Source organism: Capra hircus, chromosome 4 (assembly GCF_001704415.2).
Source record: "Capra hircus breed San Clemente chromosome 4, ASM170441v1, whole genome shotgun sequence".
NCBI classification, from domain to species: Eukaryota; Metazoa; Chordata; class Mammalia; order Artiodactyla; family Bovidae; genus Capra; species Capra hircus.
The window spans coordinates 25,100,169-25,123,115 of NC_030811.1; the positions used below are offsets into that span (position 1 = coordinate 25,100,169).

Genomic DNA, 22,947 nt, shown 5'->3' on the forward strand with positions numbered 1-22,947 from the left:
CCACCCGGTCCCCCTGTCCATGGGCTTCTCCAGGCAAGAATATTGGAGTGGGTTGCCATGCCCTCCTCCAGAGGATCTTCCCAATCCAGAGATTGAACCCATGTCTCTTATGTCTCCTGCATTGGCAGGCTGGTTCTTTACAAGTTAGCACCACTGGGGAAGGTCAGTCAAAACTAACAAACTACAATTATACTCAGCAACATTAATATCATAATGTTTAACAAACAAAAAGCCACAGAAAATGTATAAATGGATTCAATTTCTATTATATTTACATAAAGTCAAAACCAGACCACCTGACCTGCCTCTTGAGAAACCTGCATGCAGGTCAGGAAGCAACAGTTAGAACTGGACATGAAACAACAGACTGGTTCCAAATAGGAAAAGGAGTACATCAAGGCTGTATATTGTCACCCTGCTTATTTAACTTCTATGCAGAGTACATCATGAGAAACGCTGGGCTGGAAGAAACACAAGCTGGAATCAAGATTGCTGGGAGAAATATCAATAACCTCAGATATGCAGATGATACCACCCTTATGGCAGAAAGTGAAGAAGAACTAAAGAGCCTCTTGATGAAAGTGAAAGAGGAGAGTGAAAAGGTTGGCTTAAAGCTCAACATTCAGAAAACGAAGATCATGGCATCTGGTCCCATCACTTCATGGGAATTAGATGGGGAAACAGTGGAAACAGTGGCTGACTTTATTTTGGGGGGCTCCAAAATCACTGCAGATGGTGATTGCAGCCATGAAATTAAAAGACGCTTACTCCTTGGAAGAATATGACCAGCCTAGATAGCATATTCAAAAGCAGAGATATTACTTTGCCAACAAAGGTCTGTCTAGTCAAGGCTATGGTTTTTCCTGTGGTCATGTATGGATATGAGAGTTGGACTATAAAGAAAGCTGAGTGCCGAAGAATTGATGCTTTTGAACTGTGGTGTTGGAGAAGACTCTTGAGAGTCCTTTGGACTGCAAGGAGATCCAACCAGTCCATCCTAAGGGAGATCAGTCCTGAATGTTCACTGGAAGGACTGATGTTGAAGCTGAAACTCTAATACTTTGGCCACCTGATGCGAAGAGCTGACTCATTTGAAAAGACCCTGATGCTGGGAAAGATTGAAGGCAGGAGGAGAAGGGGACGACAGATGATGAGATAGTTGGATGGCATCACCGACTCGATGGACATGGGTTTGTGTGGACTCCAGGAGTTGGTGATAGATAGAGAGGCCTGGCATGCTGCGGTTCACGGGGTCACAAAGAGTTGGACACGACTGAGCAGCTGAACTGAACTGAAAGTCAGACAAAATTTAAATCACAGGAATTTATAAACATATACATATATAATATTGTGAGAATATGGTTAACAAATAGTGAAGTCACTCAGTCGTGTCCAACTCTTTGTGACCCCATGGACTGTAGCTCACCAGGCTCCTCAGTCCATGGAAATTTTCCAGGCAAAAGTGCTGGAGTGGATTGCCATTTCCTTCTCCAGGGGATCTTCCTGACCCAGGGATCAAACCCGGGTCTCCTGCATTGCAGGCAGACGCTTTACCGTCTGAGCCACCAGGGAAGCCCATGGTTAACAAATATGAAATAATAATTATGGAAGTGGGATTAGAGGACAGATACAAGATGGGGCTCACAGGAAGCTTCAAAGGTTGCAGTGGTTTTCCATTTCTAAAGATGGCTGAAGAGTACATAAGTATTTGTTTTATTATTCTTTAAATTTTATATATAAGTATGTATATTTTTTCCCTTTGAATATAGCATATTTTGCAATGAAACACTTAAAACATGAGGTGATCCAAAAAGGTTTGTACACAGTAAAAAAACAATTAAAAGGAAAAATAAGTACAGACACTAGGTTTCCAAGAATTATAGTAAAATTAAAAATTAAGTTTTATTTATCCAACTTCTTTACCTATCAGAGCATTAATTTCCTCCAGGATATGGATATAATAAGTGTAAATGCTGAAAGTGTATAAATGAAAAATGATTATTTTTTACTTCAGACGACTTCAGACACTATTTGTCAAGGAAACAATTTAGTTCACGGTCCTAATACCATCTAAGTACACTTTAGTAAAATAACAAACTACGTTAAGTTTATTTTTTCTAAAAGGCAGTTACTGAATCACTGAGTAAAAGTTCAATTTACTAACATCACATTAAATATTTACAGAATGACTTGAGTTTAAGTGCAGTAGAAGCCACAAACTGTTCAGATCTGTACTCTGATCAGTTACTATTCAGAATAGTAACCAGCACCATAACCTGTTCTTTTTAGTTAACATTTTCCTCAAAATGTAACAAGAGACTTAGTTTTGTATCATTAGTAAGCCCCCTCTAAAATTAGATTTTAAATGTTCCAGTAGAGAGAAATAAAGTCTATGCTTCATCAAACCCCACATTACATTTGCCTGTGAAATAAAAATTCTTCTAAAATGTAAACCAACAAAAAAAGGGGAAATAAAAATTTACCTAACAGTTTCAAAGACTGAATAAACTACTGATGTAACCCAGATAACTGTTAACCATTCAGTACTTGCCTATTTAAAATATGACTTCTAAATGGAATCAGGAATTAAACATAATCTTACCTGAGGAGGGTAGTTGCTCTCTGAAGACCACCTTGAAGACTGGTCATTTGGTTTATCAACTAAAATGTTCCTGAAATTTAAAAAAAGGAAATTATACATTTAATTAAAAAGAATAAGTGAACAAAAATATGTAAAAAGAGGAATAATCTACCAGATGCTAAAATTATCACTAAGTTATATAATACTGGGAACTTGAATAAGAAAAAAAAAAGGAAACAGAACAAGAAACACAGAAAATGTCTAGCAGTTTTAAGGTTTTTAAATATGATAAAGGTAGTATTTTAAACAACTGAAAAAAAGCATTTATTTATATATATGTGTACACACAGAGAGAGAGCTCTACTTCATATCAAGTGACAAAATGAACTGCAGGTGTACTTAGGAATTTAAGGTAAACAAAGTAATAAATACTAATAATACTATAAATTTATGCACACATATATAGGTATGTATATATATATTTAGGAATTTAAGGTAAATAAATAAAAGACCTAATAATTAATATAATATGATATCATACATATACACACATATATGTATATGTTTATATAAATATATAAATCTTTTTTTTTTTCAATCTTTGAATCAAGAAGTTCTTTTAAGCCCAGCACCTAAAACAGACCTATGAAAAAAGGAACTGATATATGTAATTTTGGAAGGTGGTGCTTTCACTGGAAATTGTAAGGCTAAAGACAAACAGAATCACACATAAAAAAACTACTTTATTTGATACAGTTATTTCTCAGAGGGATATGGGTTAATTCTGAAACACTTTATACTGGTGTCAAACAAACAGTAAATGGACAGTAGATGATGGGAGTCAAGCTGCTCACTTTGGAGTAGAAAGTAACAGAAAAGCAAGGGGATGAAGGTTGGAATGAACCCAAGGGTACTGAAATAGAGTCAGAGACATCAGTGTGAACTCATATTAATATTCAGCTTTATATAGATACAGATAAAGAGATTCAATAATTATATGTGAGTGTGCACACGCACACTGGCACAAATAGTACTCCCAGCTCTGTTCACTAATAGGGACTACAATCAGTGACACTCCAGGAGCAGTGAGTACACTCAATACCAATTCTTGGTTTCTATAGACCACAGTCCAATAAAAAGAAACAGGGATTCTTGGGAAAGGAGCTGATTCTAGGCGTAGAGCAGGGAATTCAGAACATTAGTCTAGAACATCTTGTAGTGCTCAAAACAACCACAAACGTCGGGGTGGGGGGGCATGTCAAAGGGACATGGAGGAGCCAACCTGAGAGAATGAATGGCCAAAGCTAAAATAACTAAACAGCAAAATAAATAATGAGGTACTGGATTACAACCCAAATATCCCTGAGTCTCTAGTGATATAAATAACTCTAGTCTAACAATCAGAAAAACATCAAACAGATTCAGACTTACAAATATTCAACAAAATACATGACCAGTACTCCTCAAACTATCAATATAATGAAAAATAAGGAAAGATCAAAAAGCCATCACAGACCAGAAGAGAGTAAAGGAACAAAATAAGTAAAAGTAACGGTATCTTGAATGGGATCCTGGATCAGAAGACACTAATAGGAAATCTAACAAAATTCAAATAAAATGTGAAATTTAGCTAACAGTAATGTATCAGTGTTGGTATCTTGGTCATGACAAATGTACCATGGTAATATAAGATGTCATCAACAGGAGAAACTAGATGAGGGGCATACCTATCACAGAAAAGGTACTTAATAAATGTCAAAAAGATGAATGAAATTTTTTAAAGATAGAACTATAAGAAAAAGAAGTTTCTTTACATACACATTTTACAAAGATAAAACATGAATACATGAAATGACCTCAAGCATTCTAAAAGGTAAAAACCAGCTAGAAAAATATAGGCAATGTAAAACACAAAAGGCTAATTAAAATTTGAATATTTAAACAGCACTTAATCATAAATACAGCCTTCCCACGTGGCCCAGATGGTAAAGACTCTGCCTGCAATGTGGGAGACCCAGGTTTGATCCCTGGGTTGGGAAGATTCCCTGAAGGAGGGCATGGCAACCCACTCCAGTATTCTTGCCTGGAGAATTCCATGGACAGAGGAGCCTGGTGGGCTACAGTCCATGGGGTCACAGAGTTGGACACGACTGAGTGACGAAGTATAAATAGCCCATACAAAAACTGGCAAACCCAACCATTCAAAATCAATAATAACCAAAAATTAGAGATTGAAACAAAGATACACATTATCCCTATAAAATTGAGTCTATACTCACAACAACATATTTGAATCATAACTGCAGTTCTTGGCCAGAGCTGGTAAAATGGTACTCTCCTATTTTGCTGGCAGAAATGCAAATTGATACAACTTTTCAAGAGAGAATTTTAATATACTATATATCAAAAACATTTCAAATATGTATATCCTTTTAAATAAAAATGATAACAGCCATGATGTCAACGATGATGTTTGTATCTAACATTTCTGAGCTTTTATGACATCCCAGACTAAGACATCCTAGTCTAAGTGCTTTCCATATATAAACTATTACCTTTAACGTACAGATTAAGAAACTGAGAGAGATAAATTAATATACCTAAGTGGTGGTGGCGGTTTAGTCGCATCTGACTCTTTGCAACCCCATGGACTGTACCCCGCCAGGCTCCTCTGTCCATGGGATTTCCCAGGCAAGAATGCTAGAGTGGGTTGCCATTTCCTCCTCCAGGGGATCTTCCCAACCCAGGAATCGAACCCAGGTCTCCTGCAATGCAGGCAGATTCTTTACCAACTGAGCTACAAGGGAAGCCCCCCTACACACCGAAAAAAGGATCTCAACCCAAGGCAATCTGACTCCAAAGTCAATGCTTTTAATCACCATAGTACACAGTTTTAGCATATTTCACTTCCTGGAACTTAACCTAAACAATAATCCAGGGGATTTAAAACGTCCATATTCATCACAATTCAATTTATAACAGGAAACTGTAAACAAATTGTCTAACGAGAGGGTGTGTTAAAAAAACTTATGAAATGTCTATGTTACAGAATACCATGTAAGCATAATGTATATTATGGCCTCACTTTAACGCTGTTGGCAAATGTTTATTACACAGTAAGTGAAGGGAAAAGGTAGTTTACGGAGTATGTACACTGAATCAAGCATTGTAAGTAATAATAATGTTCGTGCATGAAAAGAAAAGACCAAAAAGATATGCTAAATTGCTAATGTAGCTATCACTGGTGAGATTACAACAACTTTCTTCCTTCTTTGCACTTTTTTGTACTTTTCAAATATTCTAAAACTAACACATCAACATATAATCAGAAAAAAAAAGATGCGTTTTATTAAGCATTACAAAACAAAGATAAGAACTCTATGAAAAGACTGTAGTACTGTTAAAAACTAAAGCTATAAAACTAGGGGGAAAAAATCACTCTGACATAAAAGTATGAAAGAAAATCTAATATAACTATGATAAATTGGGACCACAAAAATCACAAAGTATAATACATTGGGGGAGGGGAGATCAAATGACATGTGAGTTAGCTTCATCATTTTCATAGCTCTTAAGAATAATGTTTCCGAAACTGATAAAAAGAAAGAGACTCAAGAATATGGAAATTTAGAATAAAAACATACTACCTATCTTATAAGTTAATTGAGACAGAATACCAACAACAACAAAATAGCAAAGAGCAGCTAACAGAAGATTAAATGAAAGCAGGACAGGCTGGAAACAGAAAATTTAAAATACAATATTAATACAAAGAATCTAAAACAGTCAGACATATAAATGGCCTAAAATAGCATAGTAAGATATCCTTTGAACTGGGTGTTATAGTAGTAACATTACTATTACATGAAGGCACACACACATTAATAGAGTGACTAGTAATGACAGATACAATATTTGCAAAACTAGGAGGAACCTAAGAAACAGTATTAACTGGGATTAAAGGGCTCAAAGGTAGAGATAAAAAAATAAAATTTAAAAAAAGTTGGACTGGAGGGAAACAATAAGATAATAAGAGTTCAAGCTAAGATTGTGAGTCAATGAATTAAATGAAAACAAAAATAAAGTAAAAAACACAGAAGAAACTAATAAAACAACAGCAGGAGATTAAAGTCTCTCAGCATCTAGAAAATTAATAAACAAACATCTATACAATGTCGAAGCAGCAGTAAGTATTAATAGTACTATGAAGAAAAACAAAACAAAGTAGAAGAGAAACAGACCCGGATAATGTGAGGGAGTTAGCCATGTCATAATCTGAAACATGAGCAGATAGATCACTAAATGCAAAGCTGAAGGGGCAAATAGTTACAGAATGTTACAGTCTTGTGAATTTTGAAATGCCTATTAAACAACCCTCTGGAGTTTCAGCAGCTGGATTAACTGAGGCTGAAATTCAAGGAAAATGCCAGAGCTGAAAAAATAGAGCCATCAGTATATCAAATGCTAAAACATATAAAGCTATGACACTGAATGAAATAACTCAGGGGATAAAAAGGAGGTAGAAGAGAAGTTGCACCCCCCCCCCCCCAACATGGCACTAATGGTAAAGAAGCTGCTTCCAATGCAGGAGACATAAGAGACATGGGTTCAATCCCTGGGTCTGGAAAATCCTTTGGAGGAGGAAATGGCAACCCACTCCAGTATCTTTGCCTGGAGAATCCCACAGACAGAGGAGCCTAGCAGGCTACAGTCTATGGCGTTGGATACAATTGAAGCAACTTGGCATGCACAGAGAAGCTGAAGGACTGATTATGCTCTGGAGGGTCCATTATTTGGGGGGCCAGAGAGAAAGATCAAGCAAAGGAGACCGAGATGGACCAAAGATGAAGAAACTGAAAACTTAGAAACCATGATGTCAAATGAAAAAAGTACTTTGAGAACAAAGAAGTGAAAAACTATGTTCAGTGCTGCTGAGAAGACAGGATTTGGGTGGTATTCACTTCATTTGCCTAACTCCAAACTTAAAAGTTGCCACACAGAGAGTGCTTAATAAATATTTGATAGATATTAACAAACAGCAAATCCATAAATAGCACTAAAAGGAAAAAATTTCAAGTGATTCTATTAAAGCATTGAGTACATTAATTATATTAAACAAATATATTAATATATTTGTTATCTGTAATTTAAAGCTTATACTAAGATAAAAGAGAAATATGTACACTTGAAACTTATACAATATTGTAAATCAATTGTATTAATTTAAAAAATAGATAAAAGAGAAATATGATGCAGATCAGAAATGAGGTCAGGTCTAAGGTGACTTGGAAAGATGGAAGCTTGAAAATATTCCTGATGATTTCTCTCTAGTTCCAACACTAAGTCAAATACCAAGTACCTCTCTTAAGCCCAGAAGGTAACAGAGACCAGAAGCAGAACTTTTAAGAATTATCACAAAAGCTTATTAGTACTAGGAGGACCACGAGATCCATGGATGCACCTTTCCCCAAGAGAAATACGGTAACTAAACAAGCACTCCTGGGACAACAGGCTAGTCTCCCTGGCCCACAAAGAGCTTCAGGAGAACTTTACTGCTGAATATAAGAACGTACTTCTCTTAGCTGAAGGCATTTAGTTGCTGAGAGGTGGCTCCCAGTGACCCATGGAGAACCACAGAGAGCTAACAATATACGAAATGTTACACAAAAAGCCACAAGACAAAGACTGCCAGGCTGTCCATAATCTGAGGTATCAGAAGCTCTACCCAAAGAGTACACAATACAAAAAAGTTCGTATAGAAAAATGTACAAAAAGAGCCAAGAAAATTTATTTTAAAAGTGAGAAGAGATCATTTTATCAGCTTTTAAAACACTTCAAATTCTTTATAATTAAAACAGTAGGGATAGGAACAAACCAGGAACTAAGAAACAAAAATCCAGAAACTGAGCCCGGTGTAGATGAGAACTTAATATTTTATGAAGATGATATTTTATTTCAATGGGAAATGATACTTCATATTTAAATGATGCTTATACAACTGTATATCCACAAGAAGAAAATAAGTTAACCCCTATCTAATATCATATACAAAAATAATTCCAATTAAAGATATAACCATACAAACATACATAAATATCTCAGAAGAAAACTGAGGGCCAATATATACAACCAAAAAGGTGTTAGAGATCTTTCTGCCAAGAAACAGAAGCTTTGAAACAAAAATTTTATTTAAAAAACTTTAAAATTTTGTATTGTAAAAAAAACTCCATAAAAACGGATAGGAATCACATGGGTCAAAATGGCCATCATCAAAAAGTCTACTAAGAATAAATGCTGGAGAGGGTGTGGAGAAAAGGGAACCCTTTTACATTGTTGGTGGGAAAGCAAACTGATACAAGCACCATGGAGAACAGTATGGAGATTCCTTAAAAAAATAGGAATAAAACTGCCATATGACCCAGCAATCCCACTGCTGGGGATATATATTCTGGACATATATCCTAAGGAAACCATAACTGAAAAAGACACATGTACCCCAATGTTCACTGAAGCACTATTTACAAAAGCTAGGACATGGAAGCAACCTAGATGTCCATCGGCAGATGAATGGATAAGGAAGCTGTGGTACATATACACAATGGAGTATTACTTAGCTTAAAAAAGAATGCATTTGAGTCAGTTCTAATGAGGTAGATGAACCTAGAACCTAATATACACAGTGAAGTTAGTCAGAAAGAGAAAGACAGAGATCATATATTAACAAACACATGAAGTCTAGAAAGATGGAACCAATGATTCTAGGTGCAGGACAGCAAAGGAGACAAAAACACAAAGAACAGACTTTTGGTCTTAGTGAGAGAAGGAGAAGGTGAGATGACTTGAAAGAAGAGCACTGGAACATATACACAACTGTACGTAAAATACATAGCCAGTGTGAACCTGATGTATGACGTAGGGCACCCAAAGCCTTGCTCTGTGACCACCTAGAGGGATGGGGTGGGGAGGGAGGTGGAAGCCGGGCTCAGGAGAGAGGAGACACATGTACGCCTATGGCTGATTCATACTGCTGTATGGCAAAAACCATTACAATGTTATAAAGTAATTATCCTCCAACTAAAATATATAAAACTTTTTTAAAAAGACAGGAAACAAGCAATAGTTCAGGAAAAAGTACTTGCAACTCATGTGACTAACAAGCTAGTAATCATATCTAAAATAAGTAAAACAGGGTTTCACTTGAGAATAAAATGAAAAATGAGTGGAATGCGTGTCACTGAAGAGTCATTAAAATTTAATGACTAGTAAATAACAACAAAATTTTTTTTTCTAAATCCCTGTGTCAGGGAAAACAAATTAACACATTAAGATATCTTTTTTTACCCCTCAAACTGATTAAGTTAAATCTTTACTTAACAGGAAATCTCAGGGAGAAACTGTGGACATGTCCATTATTCCAACCTTGATGGAGAGTCAATTTGCTATATCTATCAAAATTCTAACTGTACATATTCTTTCACCTAGCACTCTCAGAATCTATCCTATAAAAATAAAATCATCAGTATATAAAGATTTATGTATAGAGACTCACTTATGAGTCTAGCTGCAATAGCAGGGAAATAAATCATAAAACACTATACTGCCAGATCTATGCCAGCTAACTTGTAGGGATTTCTGCAATATAAAAAAAAAAAAAGAAGGACGTATGATTTTATTGTTAAAAAATTATTATTTATATATATTTGTATCCAACTGTGGCTTCCCTGATAGCTCAGCTGGTAAAGAATGCACCAGGAGACCAGGGGACCAGGGTTCGATTCCTGGGTTGGGAAGATCTGTTGCAGAAAAGATAGGCTACCCACTCCAGTATTCCAGGGCTTCCCTGGTGGCTCAGATGATAAAGAATCTGCCTGCATTGTGGGAGACCTGGGTTTGATCCCTGGATTGGGAAGATCCCCTGGAGAAGGATCCCCTGGCCACTCCGGTATTCTTGCCCAGAGAATTACATGGACAGAGGAGCCTGGCAGGCTACAGTCCATGGGGTCACAAAGAGTCCAACATGACAAGAGATTTTCACTTGTATCCAGTTGAATTAACAAGCATGTGTGGTATTACCTGTTGGGCTTCCCTGGTGGCTCAGACGGTAAAGCGTCTGCCTGCAATGCGGGAGACCCAGGTTCAATTCCTGGGTCGGGAAGATCCCCTGGAGAAGGAAATGGCAATCCACTCCAGCACTCTTGCCTGGAAAATCTCATGGACGGAGGAGCCTGACAGGCTACAGTCCATGGGGTCACAAAGAGTGACCCTGGATTGGGAAGATCCCCTGGAGAAGGAAACAGCCACTCCGGTATTGTTGCCTGGAGAATTACATGGACAGAAGAGCCTGGCAGGCTACAGTCCATGGGGTCACAAAGAGTCTAACATGACAGAGATTTTCACTTGTATCCAGTTGAATTAATAAGCATGTGTGGTATTACCTAATTTACATCAAATATACAAAGCACAGATACAAGCCAATAATGAAGCATGAAAGTCAAAGTGAAAGTCGCTCAGTCATGTCCAACTCTTTGGGATTCCATGGAACTCTCCAGGCCAGAATACTGGAGTGGGTAGCCTTTCCCTTCTCCAAGGGATCTTCCCAACCCAGAAATTGAACTGGGGTCTCCTGCATTACAGGCGGATTCTTTACCAACTGAGCTATCAAGGAATCACCAAAATGAAGCATAAGTACCATTACTGAGTTTTATTTATCTGCTTCTACTTATCATATTCAGATTTTAAAAATAAACATTATTTATATAAGCATTAAAGTACTGTAAAAATATTATGACAAACTTTTCATATTTATGGAAAACTGACTACATCATCATCAGATGGTCAAATCGGGCTCAACTTTTCTTTCTTTTTGAAGACACAGATGATAAAGAAGCAATTAATAAAGATATAACTGTTTCTTAAAATTTTTAAGTGACAGATTATCCCTCAAAGCTTAAAGTCAACTACAGATTAGTTTTAGTTCTTCCTCCCAGATGCTCCTTCCTAAAATCCATTTGCACTCTCCTGGAAAGCAAGTGAGAAACCAGTTGTGACAGTGACTATTATTAACGTTACTCTTCATCAACAGGGACACAGCCACTATGATAGCATTCTATAAAACATGTGCTTAAGTATCCTTACTCATAACTCCCAAAGATCTATAAAACCCACCATCATTACTGACTGGTATAGTTTTTTCTTCTTCTAACACTCGAGAGGCATTAACCTCTTTCACTACAAACTGTCAATCATGATACTAGCTCACTAGCCCTAATCTCTGAAAGGGGAAACATCCCATCCACAGCCTCTGCTGAAGAAGCAATCACAGACAGACAGTGATGTTTTCACTTGTGACTCAACTACGTCAGTGACAGCCAATCTCTTAGCCTAGCTAAGAGAGAGAATGGGTCATATGAAAATAATGTATAAAAAGTAGAACCAATGAAACAGAGGGAAAAGTATACAGAATAAGAGATAAAAGAGAGGGAATAAGACAGTCAGTAGTAAGGTAAGACTGCAGCAGACATAAAATAGAAGAGACTCCAAGGAATAACAGAGAATAGAAATTAATGGCTTTTTGGTTCTAGTTTACAGGAGGCTGTTTCTGGCCACCAAAATATATTATCAAAACATACTTCTAGGTGCTCCATGACTAATGTTTAACATTTTAACTATTGTCTGAGAAAACAAGTAAATGATCAGCCAAAAAAAAAAAAAAAAAATTACAGAAGACAGAATTCAGTATAGAAACTATATGATCCAAATAATGAAAAGTAATCTACTAAGATTAAGCTCAATATATGCCATTCTAAAATATATTTTAAAAAGCAAAATACAAATAACAACTATCGGAGAACTTGTTAAGAAGAACCGGTAAAACAGATGGGCTAAAGACTAAAATGGTTTCCCTTTTTCATCAGGGTTAATTTTAAAAGGTACATTTTTATTCCTACCAATGCAAGATGAAAACTGAAGGAAATAAAAATGAGCCATATTAAGTCTCTTAGATATAGGCTAAAAAAGGCAAGGCTGTGAATAATTAATTTTTCTATTAAGACTATAAAAATCTATAGTGAAACACGCACAACTGAAACAGGGGATGCAACATTAATTTTTTCCTAAGTTTTATGTCTCTATTTTGCAAATGTTTTAAGGTGGTATATTTAATTATACTACCAACTACACGTCAGGAACAAACTATTGAAATGCATTATAAGAAGATAATTTACTGGACATTTTGAGTTCAAGTCAGCAAATTAAAAATCTTCTTTTGATTAAACATGTTCAAATCTTAAGCCTGCCTGGCAACATCTTTTAAATTGCTGCTCTTAAGAATACTTAAACGCAAAAAAAAGCAGCACTTGGGCAAAAAAAATGGAGCACTTAACATTTTTTTCTGCTAATGGATGCTCAGGATACTTAACAGTAAATCCAGTCGATTTTAAACTGAGAGCTTTATATACTCAAAAGCTACCTCTAATTTCAATGTGAAGAAGTCAGTCAAGCCAAGTCTGAGAATATTTTTCTTCTGGTAGTTTTAAAATACCCTACTAAAACCTGTGCCCGTTGGTTGAATAATGTGACAAAACGCATCTAGAAGAAATCACCTCTGACTAGGAATGATAAGATCCTGGAGCTTGGCCACTAATTTGTTGGGTAAGGTTAAGCACATCACATAATCTCTCAGGACTTTAATTTCTTTAAGTGTAATGCAAAGGGTTGATTTCCTTGATCTCAAGTTTCTTCCAGCTCTAATAGGAACAGTGCATTGCACAACTCTAGAAAACACCATTCATGAGGCCATGTTAATATTCTACAAGTCTATGAAAAGATTTCACATATTTCATTCAAGGTATCATGTATAATCCTCCTCTTACACAGTAGTCAATAACAACACACAATCCACTGACTGCAAAACAGCTTCCATTGTGTGTAAACACTAAATAGGGTAACACCACAAAAGTATAGAAGGGGTACCTGTGGCCAAGGATATTATGATTTAATAAATAGTAAATGTATATAGCATAAAATGTTTGAGACACAAAAACCATATATAACAAAAAGCCAATTCAAAATGCAAAACAGAAATCAACTCAAACAATTTTGAATATCCAGTTGTACAGTGTTAAAGAGTACACTATAAAAATTATAGCTTTTCCAAAAAAATCACTTGACACTCACTTTCAAATACTTTCTAATTTTCACACAGGAGCATGGTGAAGAGGCCTGACCATAAGCTGAAGTTATTTAACAAATATTTACTCATCTCTAAATGCTAGACATTGTGCTAGGCTCTAGGAATACACTGATAAATAAGACAGAAAGAATCCCCACTTGTGATGCTAAGGTTCAAATGAGAACTAGCAGAAAGTAAACAGGAACAGCTGTAAACAAGGCATAATAAATGATGTAAGAGAAATAAACAGGGAGATGCACTAGGGCAGGGGAGTTCTTTTATTTGAGGTGGTCCCCAAAATGCTAATTGAAAGGATCCACTCATGGAAAAACAAAAGAAAAGTCAACTCTTCACAAAGAAATCAACAAACTCAAAATCAGAACAACAGGAAATAATCTATGGAAACCATGGAAACCTGAGAACTAGACTAAGTCAGATAATGGCCTCACAGGCTCTAAGATAAGATAAATGCAAAGAAGGTAAATCTCCAAGGGGTCCTGAGAACATTCATAAAATGTTGAATCTAGACCATAAGAGGATTTCACAACTATCCTGCAAATATTTCCTTATTTTTAGGAAGACAGAAACCCATTCTGAAGAGAAATTACTAGGAACAGAAAATAAATTAAGCAAAGCATAAAGAATGACAACTCCTAGGAAAGGTAAGATTCATATGCTAAGTTGGCAAAAGTCCAAGCAACATAGAACTCAAGACATATCACAGAGCAAAATACATTCAAAGATGCCTCTCCAAAAAGCAAAATACTTGCAAAGCACAGATATAGATATAAAAGCAAATAGCTTTATTATATCTCAAAAGTCCAAATTTTACAAATATTTCCCAAAGGAGAGAAGTCTTGAGCCACAAAGCTCAAAAACTATACTTGTCCATTCCTTCAGCCTACAGAAGTTCTTCCATCTAAAACTATTAGAAGTGAATTCTTCGGTGGTCCAGTAGTAAGGACTCCATGCTTTCCCTGTTGAGGGTGCTGGTTCAATCCTCAGCCAGGGAACTAAATCTCACAAGCCACACGGGATGGCCAAAAAAATAAATAAATAAAACCACTGGAAAACCAAACTTGTTTAAACATTAGAAAGTTAAAATGAAAGTCCACACGAAGAAATTGTAGGAAAAATACTACATGTAAAATAAATCACATTCTAACAGATAATAAAAACACATGAGAAAAATGTGGCCACAAAAAATGATGAACATTATTATCTAGTATTTCAACATGAGCTGAAAGAAATTAAGAAAATAGCTAAAGCTTTATTAAGCAGTAATCAAAATTACGACATTTCAGAAATATTAGACAACAGGAAGAGCTATTAAGACTCACAAATGGGACACAGGCAGCGAAGAAGCAGGCAGCCCGTGGGTGGGTGGTGGCTACCCTAGCGCAGCAGCTGGAAGACGTAATGAAGAAGCCGCCCACTGCTGGAGTCCTGTGCAGATTCACAAGGGCTCAGTATGGGCTGCCACGGAATCCGATCAGATGAGCATGCTCGGGTGCTATCAGTTCTAGCCCAGTAAGCAGCTAAGGTAAGCCCAGACCCCACTGACACTCCTTTGGTGTATCTAGAATCAGGTAATGGGAACATTATGATCCAGAAACACGATGGCATCACGGTAACAGTGCACAAAATGGCCTCTTGACATCCTGTGTCAGTTCTCCAGCAGCCTGTCACAGAAATGCAGTCCTACGTGATGCTGATTATCTTACAGAACTATTAGAATTCCAGTAATTAGCCCATTCATGTAATATGCATTGGGCCCTTTTCTATTAATTTTAGAGTGAGCTGCTTTTTGACACTCTGGACTAACTTATCAAGATACTAGTTAAAAAGCGTCATGTTTTGAAGCAGCAGGTTTAGGTCACCTTGTATACATAATTATGTTATGTTTAATAAACCTGGCTGGAGGGGAAAAGAGACTCACAAATGAGGGGAAATAGATTTCTTTCAGAAAACAAACTAAATTAGAAATAATCAGACTAAATTGTTAACGTGGTAACCATTATGCAGTATATCAAACATTACGTTGCACCTGAAACTAATATAATGTATGCCAACTGTACCTCAACTAAACCACACACACACAAAGAATATAACCCCTCCTCCCCTAACCCTGCCCAAAAACACCCAATAAAGAAAAAACAGATTACAAAACTAGATTAAAGATTTACTGAGCACAGCCCCGCCCATCAGAACAAGACCCAGTTTCCCTCTCAGTCAATCTCTCCCATCAGGAAGCTTCCATAAGCCTCTTATCCTTGTCCATCAGAGGGGAGACAGACTGAAAACCACAGTCACACTAACCAATCTGATCACATGGACCACAGCCTTGTTTAACTCAATGGAACTACTGAGCCACAACACGTAGGGCCACCCGAGACAGACGAGTCACGGTGGAGAGGTCTGACAAAACGTGGTCCACTGGAGAAGGGAATGGCAAACAACTTCAGTATTCGTGCCTGGAGAACCCCATGAACAGTATGAAAAGGCAAAAAGATAGGACACTGAAAGATGAACTCCCCAGGTCAGCAGGTGCCCAATATGCTACAGGAGATCAGTGGAGAAATAACTCCAGAAAGAATGAAGAGAGGGAATCAAAGCAAAAACAACACCCAGTTATGACTGTGACTGGTGATGAAAGTAAAGTCCAATGCCGTAAAGAGCAATACTGCATAGGAACCTGGAATTTAGGTCCATGAATCAAGACAAATTGGAAGTGGTCAAACAGAAGATAGCAAGAGTGAATGTCGACATTCTAGGAATCAGCGAACTAAAATGGACTGGAATGGGTGAATTTAACTCAGATGACCATTATACCTACTACTGTGGGCAGGAATCCCTTAGAAGAAATGGCGTACACATCATAGTCAACAAGAGTCTGAAACGCAGTCCGAAGCAATCTCAAAAATGACAGAATGATCTCTGTTCGATTCCAAGGCAAACCATTCAATATCACAGTAATCCAAGGCTATGCCGCAACCAGTAATGCTGAAGAACCTGAAGTTGAATGGTTTTATGCAGACCTACAAGATCTTCTAGAACTAACACCCAAAAAAGACGTCCTCTGCATTACAGGGGACTGGAATGCAAAAGTGGGAAGTCAAGAAACACCTGGAGTAACAGGCAAATTTGGCCTTGGAGTACAGAATGAAGCAGGGCAAAAGCTAATAGTTTTGCCAAGAGAATGCACTGGTCATAGCAAACACTCTCTTTCAACAACACAAGAGAAGACTCTACACAAGATGGTCAATAATAAAATTAGATTGATTATATTCTTTGCAACTAAAGATAGAGAAGCTCTATACAGTCAGCAAAAACAAGACCAGGATCTGACTGTGGCTCAGATCCTGAGCTCCTTCTTGCCAAATTCAGGCTTAAATTGAAGAAAGTAGGGAAAACCACTAGACAATTCAGGCATGACCTAAATCAAATCCCTTACAATTATACAGTGGAAGTGACAAATAGATTCAAGCCATTAGATCTGAAAGACAGAGCGCCTGAAGAACTGTGGGCGGAGGTGCGTGACACTGACAGGAGGCAGGGATCAAGACCATCCCCAAGAAAAAGAGATGCAAAAGAGCAAAATGGCTGTCTGGGGAGGCCTTACAAATAGCTGAGAAAAGAAGAGAAGCAAAAGGCAAAGAGAAAAGGAAAGACACATCCATCTGAATGCAGAATTCCAAGGAAAAGCAAGGAGAGAGAAGAAAGCCTTCCTCAGCAATCAATGCAAAGAAATAGAGGAAAACAACAGAATGGGAAAGACTAGAGATCTCTTCAAGAAAATTAGAGATACCAAGGGAACATTTCATGCAAGGATGGGCACAATAAAGGACAGAAATGGTATGGACCTAACAGAAGCAGAAGATATTAAGAAGAGGCGGCAAGAATACACAGAACTATACAAAAAAGATCTTCATGATCCAGATAATCACGATGGTGTGATCACTCACCTAGAGCCAGACATCCTGGAATTCGAACTCAAGTGGGCTGCAGGAAGCATCACTGTGAACAAAGCTAGGAGAGATCATGGAATTCCAGTTGAGCTATTTCAAATCCTAAAAGATGATGCTGTGAAAGTGCTGTACTTAATATGACAGCAAAGTTGGAATACTCAGCAGTGGCCACAGGACTGGAAAAGATCAGTTTTCATTCCAATCCCAAAGAAAGGCCACACCAAAGAATGTTCACACAATTGCACTCAATTCACATGCTAGCAAAGTAAAGCTCAAACTTCTCCAAGCCAGGCTTCAACAGTATGTGAACCGTGAACGTCTAAATATTCAAGCTGGATTTAGAAAAGGCAGAGGAACCAGATATCAAATTGCCAATGTCCGTTGGATCATTGAAAAAGCAAGAGAGTTCCAGAAAAACATCTACTTCTGTTTTATTGACTGCACCAAAGCCTTTGACTATGTGGATCACAACAAACCGTGGAAAATTCTGAAAGAGATGGGAATACCAGACCATCTGACCTGCCTCCTGGGAAATCCATATGCAGGTCAGGAAGCAACAGTTAGAACTGGACATGAAAAAACAGACTGGTTCCAAGTTGGGAAAGGAGTACGTTAAGGCTGTATATTGTCACCTTGCTAATTTAACTTATATGCAGTGTACATCATAAGAAATGCTGGACTAGAGCTGGAGTCAAGATTGCTGGGAGTCGTATCAATAACTTCAGATATGCAGATGACACCACCTTTATGGCAGAAATCAAAGAGGAACTAAAGAGCCTCTTGATGAAAGTGAAAGAGGAGAGTGAAAAAGTTGGCTTAAAACTCAACATACAGAAAACTAAGATCATGGCATCTGGTCCCATCATTTCATGGCAAACAGATGGGGAAACAATGGAAGCAGTGAGAAACTTTATTTTGGGGGGCTCCAAAAATCACTGCAGATGGTGACTGCAGCCATGAAATTAAAAGACACTTGCTCCTTGGAAGAAAAGCTATGACCAATCTAGACAGCATATTAAAAAGCAGAGACATTACTTTGCCAACAAAGGTCCATCTAGTCAAAGCTATCATTTTTCCAGTAGTTATGTATGGAATGTGAGAGCTGGACTATAAAGAAAGCTGAGTGCCAAAGAATTGATGCTTTTGAACTGTGGTGTTGGAGAAGACTCTTGAGAGGCCCTTGGACTGCAAGGAGATCCAACCAGTCCATCCTAAAGGAGATCAGCCCTGAATATTCATTGGAAGGACTGATGCTGAAGCTGAAACTTCAATTCTTTGGCCACCTCATGCGAAGAGCTGACTCACTGTAAAAGACCCTGAAGCTGGGAAAGACTGAAGGCGGGAGGAGAACGGGACAACAGAGGATGAGGTGGTTGGATGGCATCACTGACTCGATGGACATGAGTCTGAGTAAGCTCCGGGAGTTGGTGATGGACAGGGAAGCCTGGCATGCTGCAGGCCATGGAGTCACAAAGAGTCAGACACGACTGAGCGACTGAACTGAAAAATAATGGCATACAAAAAATAGAAAGTAACAGTAAGTAGACGGTCCAAAAAATATGCAATTGGAACCAGACAGGTATTTCAAACTGTGCTAGAAGCAAATTTTCCTAAAATAAATTTGAATCCACATCATAAAGGACACATATTAGAGAAATTCAACTGAGAATATTCCTAGTATAAACTATTAGACTTTAAAGACTGTAAACATCGAGGTAGAAAGACCAAGTCTCTAACGAGAAAAAGAAGATTATGGTTTCAAGGAACTTCACAACAGCTATGTTTTGTACACAAATAAAATGAAACCAAAAGTTGTAAAATACCCAAGCACACACACAAAAAATGTGAGCCTGGGATTTCATATATAGTTAAACTGTCCTTCATGTTTACAGGCATAGATGGTCAACAACATATAAAGTTTCCTGAGACTTTCCTGCAACTAAAACACAAACTATACATATTCAAGAAATGACCTGAAAAGCTTCACAGTAAAATCTGATCACATAAATTAAAGGCACTGAACTAAAGAACTAAAACTAACCATGAAGACAACAACATAACAGTATACAGACATGTTCTACAACAAGGTAGAACAGATCCATCAAAAACGGGAGAAGAATGGAGGGGATAAGTAGAAGTCAGAATAGACTTATTAACTGCCTCACAAATACTATCTCTTAGAAGGAAAGATCATCGTTTACAATTAGATACTGGGAGAGACAGGAGGAAGAAGAGGTTCCCAGCTAATTTCCTCAGGGAGACACTAGATTGAAGGAAACTAAAAAACAAAATCACAAGCCATCCTAAATGCCAAAAAAAACTTGTTTTAATAAGAGAAAGATCAAAGAAAAAAGACAACATAGTGAAAGATTCTACAAGTTTATATAAAATATCCCACAAAATAGTAGAGCAGAATTGACATCAAACATATCAGTAAACGTAAATGGCCTTAACACATTTTTTCTTAATTTTTAATCCTATCACATATATAAATGACATAAATAAAACATTACATTTTAAAGGAATAGCAAAGACAGACCAAGCAAATGAAATAAAAATAAAGCAAGGTTCACATTTAATTTCAGACAAGAGGAAATACTAAGCCTTAAGCAAAAATAAGAGTACTTTATAATAAAACACTATAGTTTATAATACCAAGTAATGCTAGACATTAGTAACAAATTTTTTCGAAAAACACCAAAATCTAAAACATCTCTCCAAGTGAATAAAAAAATTCCATTAAAAATTATTAGGTCAAAGGAGAAATACAAAGCAAACTGCAAAATTCCTACAAAATAATGCTAATAGCAGTGTGACAAATAACACAGCAGTAGCGGCCAACAGAACCTCTGTGAGGATAAAAATCTTCTGTATTTGCACTGACCAATACAATCGCTGTTAGACACACGTGGCTACTGAATACTTAAAATATGCCTAATGTGAGACTAAGGAGCTGAGTTCTAAAATTCAATTTGTATTGCTACACATGGAGTCATTAACCTCATAACCTCATTGACTCTGGTGGAGTTATTAACCTCAGATATGCCGATGATACCACCCTAATGACAGAAAGTGAAGAGGAACTAAAGAGTCTCTAGATAAAAGTCAAAGAGGAGCCATATGGGGTTGCGAAGAGTTGGACGTGACTTAGCAACTGAACAGCAACAAAATCTGGTGGCTCAGTGATACAATTTCCCTGCTAACGCAGGACACACGGGTTCCATCCCTGGGTGCGGAAGATCCCCTGGAGAAGGAAATGGTGACCCACTCCAGTATTACTGCCTGGGAAATCCACAGACAGAGGAGCCTGGTGGGCTACAGTCCATGAGGAAACAAAAGGTCAGACATGACTACGCAACTAAACAACAACAAAACAATCTAGTAATTGTCACACTGAATAGTGCAGCTCCCTACAGTACACCAGAAACTCAAAATTTAATACCTGTGTCAATATAAACTAAAAATTTAATATCGGGAAAAATTAAAGAGAGAAAAACAGCCAGCAAAATTAAAACAAAAAAAAAAAAACCTGCTAGGCAGAGACTATTTTAAGAATCACACAGCTATTTTGCAAGTCTACAAAGATAAATTTGAAAACTTGGATGAAATGTACAACTCTCTGTGGGAAAAAATGTGCCAACTGACCCTAGTAGATACAGAAAGCTGAAACAGAGAAATTTCCCTAGAAGAAAAAAAAAGTTATCAGAACCCAACTATCAAAAAACAGTAGGTAGGTAAATTGTTTCCAGAAAGGAAATCTTTCGAAACATTTACTAATGAAGGGATTAGCTAATATGATTTTACAAAGGAAAGCAAAAGGACTTCCAGATTCAGCTCCAAAATGTTAAGAGCTTAGCTGCTTTCTCTCAGTCTTATTGAGAGAAGATAAAAGCAGAACAAGGTGAAAATCAACATCTTTCTTTAGATTCCTCAAAGAGCTGAGGTCACTGGGGAAGAAACACCCTGTAATCTGGAGAGAAGAGCAAAAGACAGATAATCACAGCTGAGATCACCTTATCTGAAGCAGAAGCCACTGGAGCCAATAATTGGTAGGAAAAATTACAAGGTCATTTTGATAAATTTCTAGAGACTGAAAGTGGGCAGTTTGACAGAAACTCTGGGGGCACAGTTTTAGGGATCTCGCCTACTTTTGTGGGTTTTACTTCCAGTAAAAGAAGTTGAGAGGAAAAAAACCCTGCCTGAAACAGAGCAGAGGAAAAGCGACCATTTAAAAATATCGACCAAGTGTTCCTCATCACAAAAGGCAACTAGCCAAGTCCAGCCCCCTCTAGCTTTTCTTTCTCACATTAGGGGAGAAAAACAAAGGCTAGAAACACTCTGCAAAGTAAGAGTACAGGGACTCAGACCCAGTAAAAACTGGGATTTAATCATAAGATACAAGAATGCTTCCCTTCCTTCGCCTCTAGCCACCACAACAGGGGTAATGTATCATTACAGGAGACTACAACTGAGAGCTTCAAGACACAAACTATGTAAGAACTTAGGGAACAACCTCGCCACCTACCCACTTCCCCCTAAAGAAAAAAAAGAGAAAATATGAACACTAGAGGAAAATGAAGCCTCTGGCATCTAGGGCTACATCTAACACTAACAGCCCAACTTCTAACATGATGAACATAAAACTTCAAACAGAAAGCCTAATTACTTCAGTTCCTACTATCCAATACATCCTGCTGCTGCTGCTGCTGCTGCTGCTAAGTCGCTTCAGTCGTGTCCGACTCTGTGCGACCCCATAGACGGCAGCCCACCAGGCTCCCCCATCCCTGGGATTCTCCAGGCAAGAACACTGGAGTGGGTTGCCATTTCCTTCTCCAATGCAGGAAAGTGAAAAGTGAAAGTGAAGTTGCTCAGTCGCGTCCGACTCTTAGCGACCCTGTGGCCTGCAGCCTACCAGGCTCCTCCATCCATGGGATTTTCCAGGCAAGAAAGAGTACTGGGGTGGGGTGACACTGCCTTCTCCGAATACATCCTAGATCCGTCCAACAGAAAACTTCAGCACGCTAAGAGACAAGAAAAAGCAGTCTCAAGAGGCAAAGCAAGCGTCAAAACCAGACTCAAATATGATGTGGATTTTGAAATTATTAGATAGGGAATTTGAAATAATGACGATTAACATCTTAAGAGCACTAATGCAAGATAGATGGGTAATGTATCAAGGAAAGAATCAGGAAGCTTGAAGTTAAGTCAGCAGACAGTTCCCACACTGA

At 37.6% G+C, this 22,947-nt stretch overlaps 1 protein-coding gene across 4 annotated transcripts in view; it reads right to left on the reverse strand.

Moving 5' to 3' along the window:
* MKLN1 (muskelin 1) overlaps window positions 1-22,947 on the reverse strand; it is a 379,727-nt gene that overhangs the window by 148,541 nt on the left and 208,239 nt on the right. For all 4 annotated transcript variants that reach the window (XM_013963507.2, XM_018046917.1, XM_018046919.1 and 1 more), the window contains one exon: window positions 2,603-2,672. In XM_013963507.2, coding sequence (XP_013818961.1) covers window positions 2,603-2,672 — 70 coding nt within the window. The remainder of the gene's footprint in view (window positions 1-2,602; window positions 2,673-22,947) is intronic.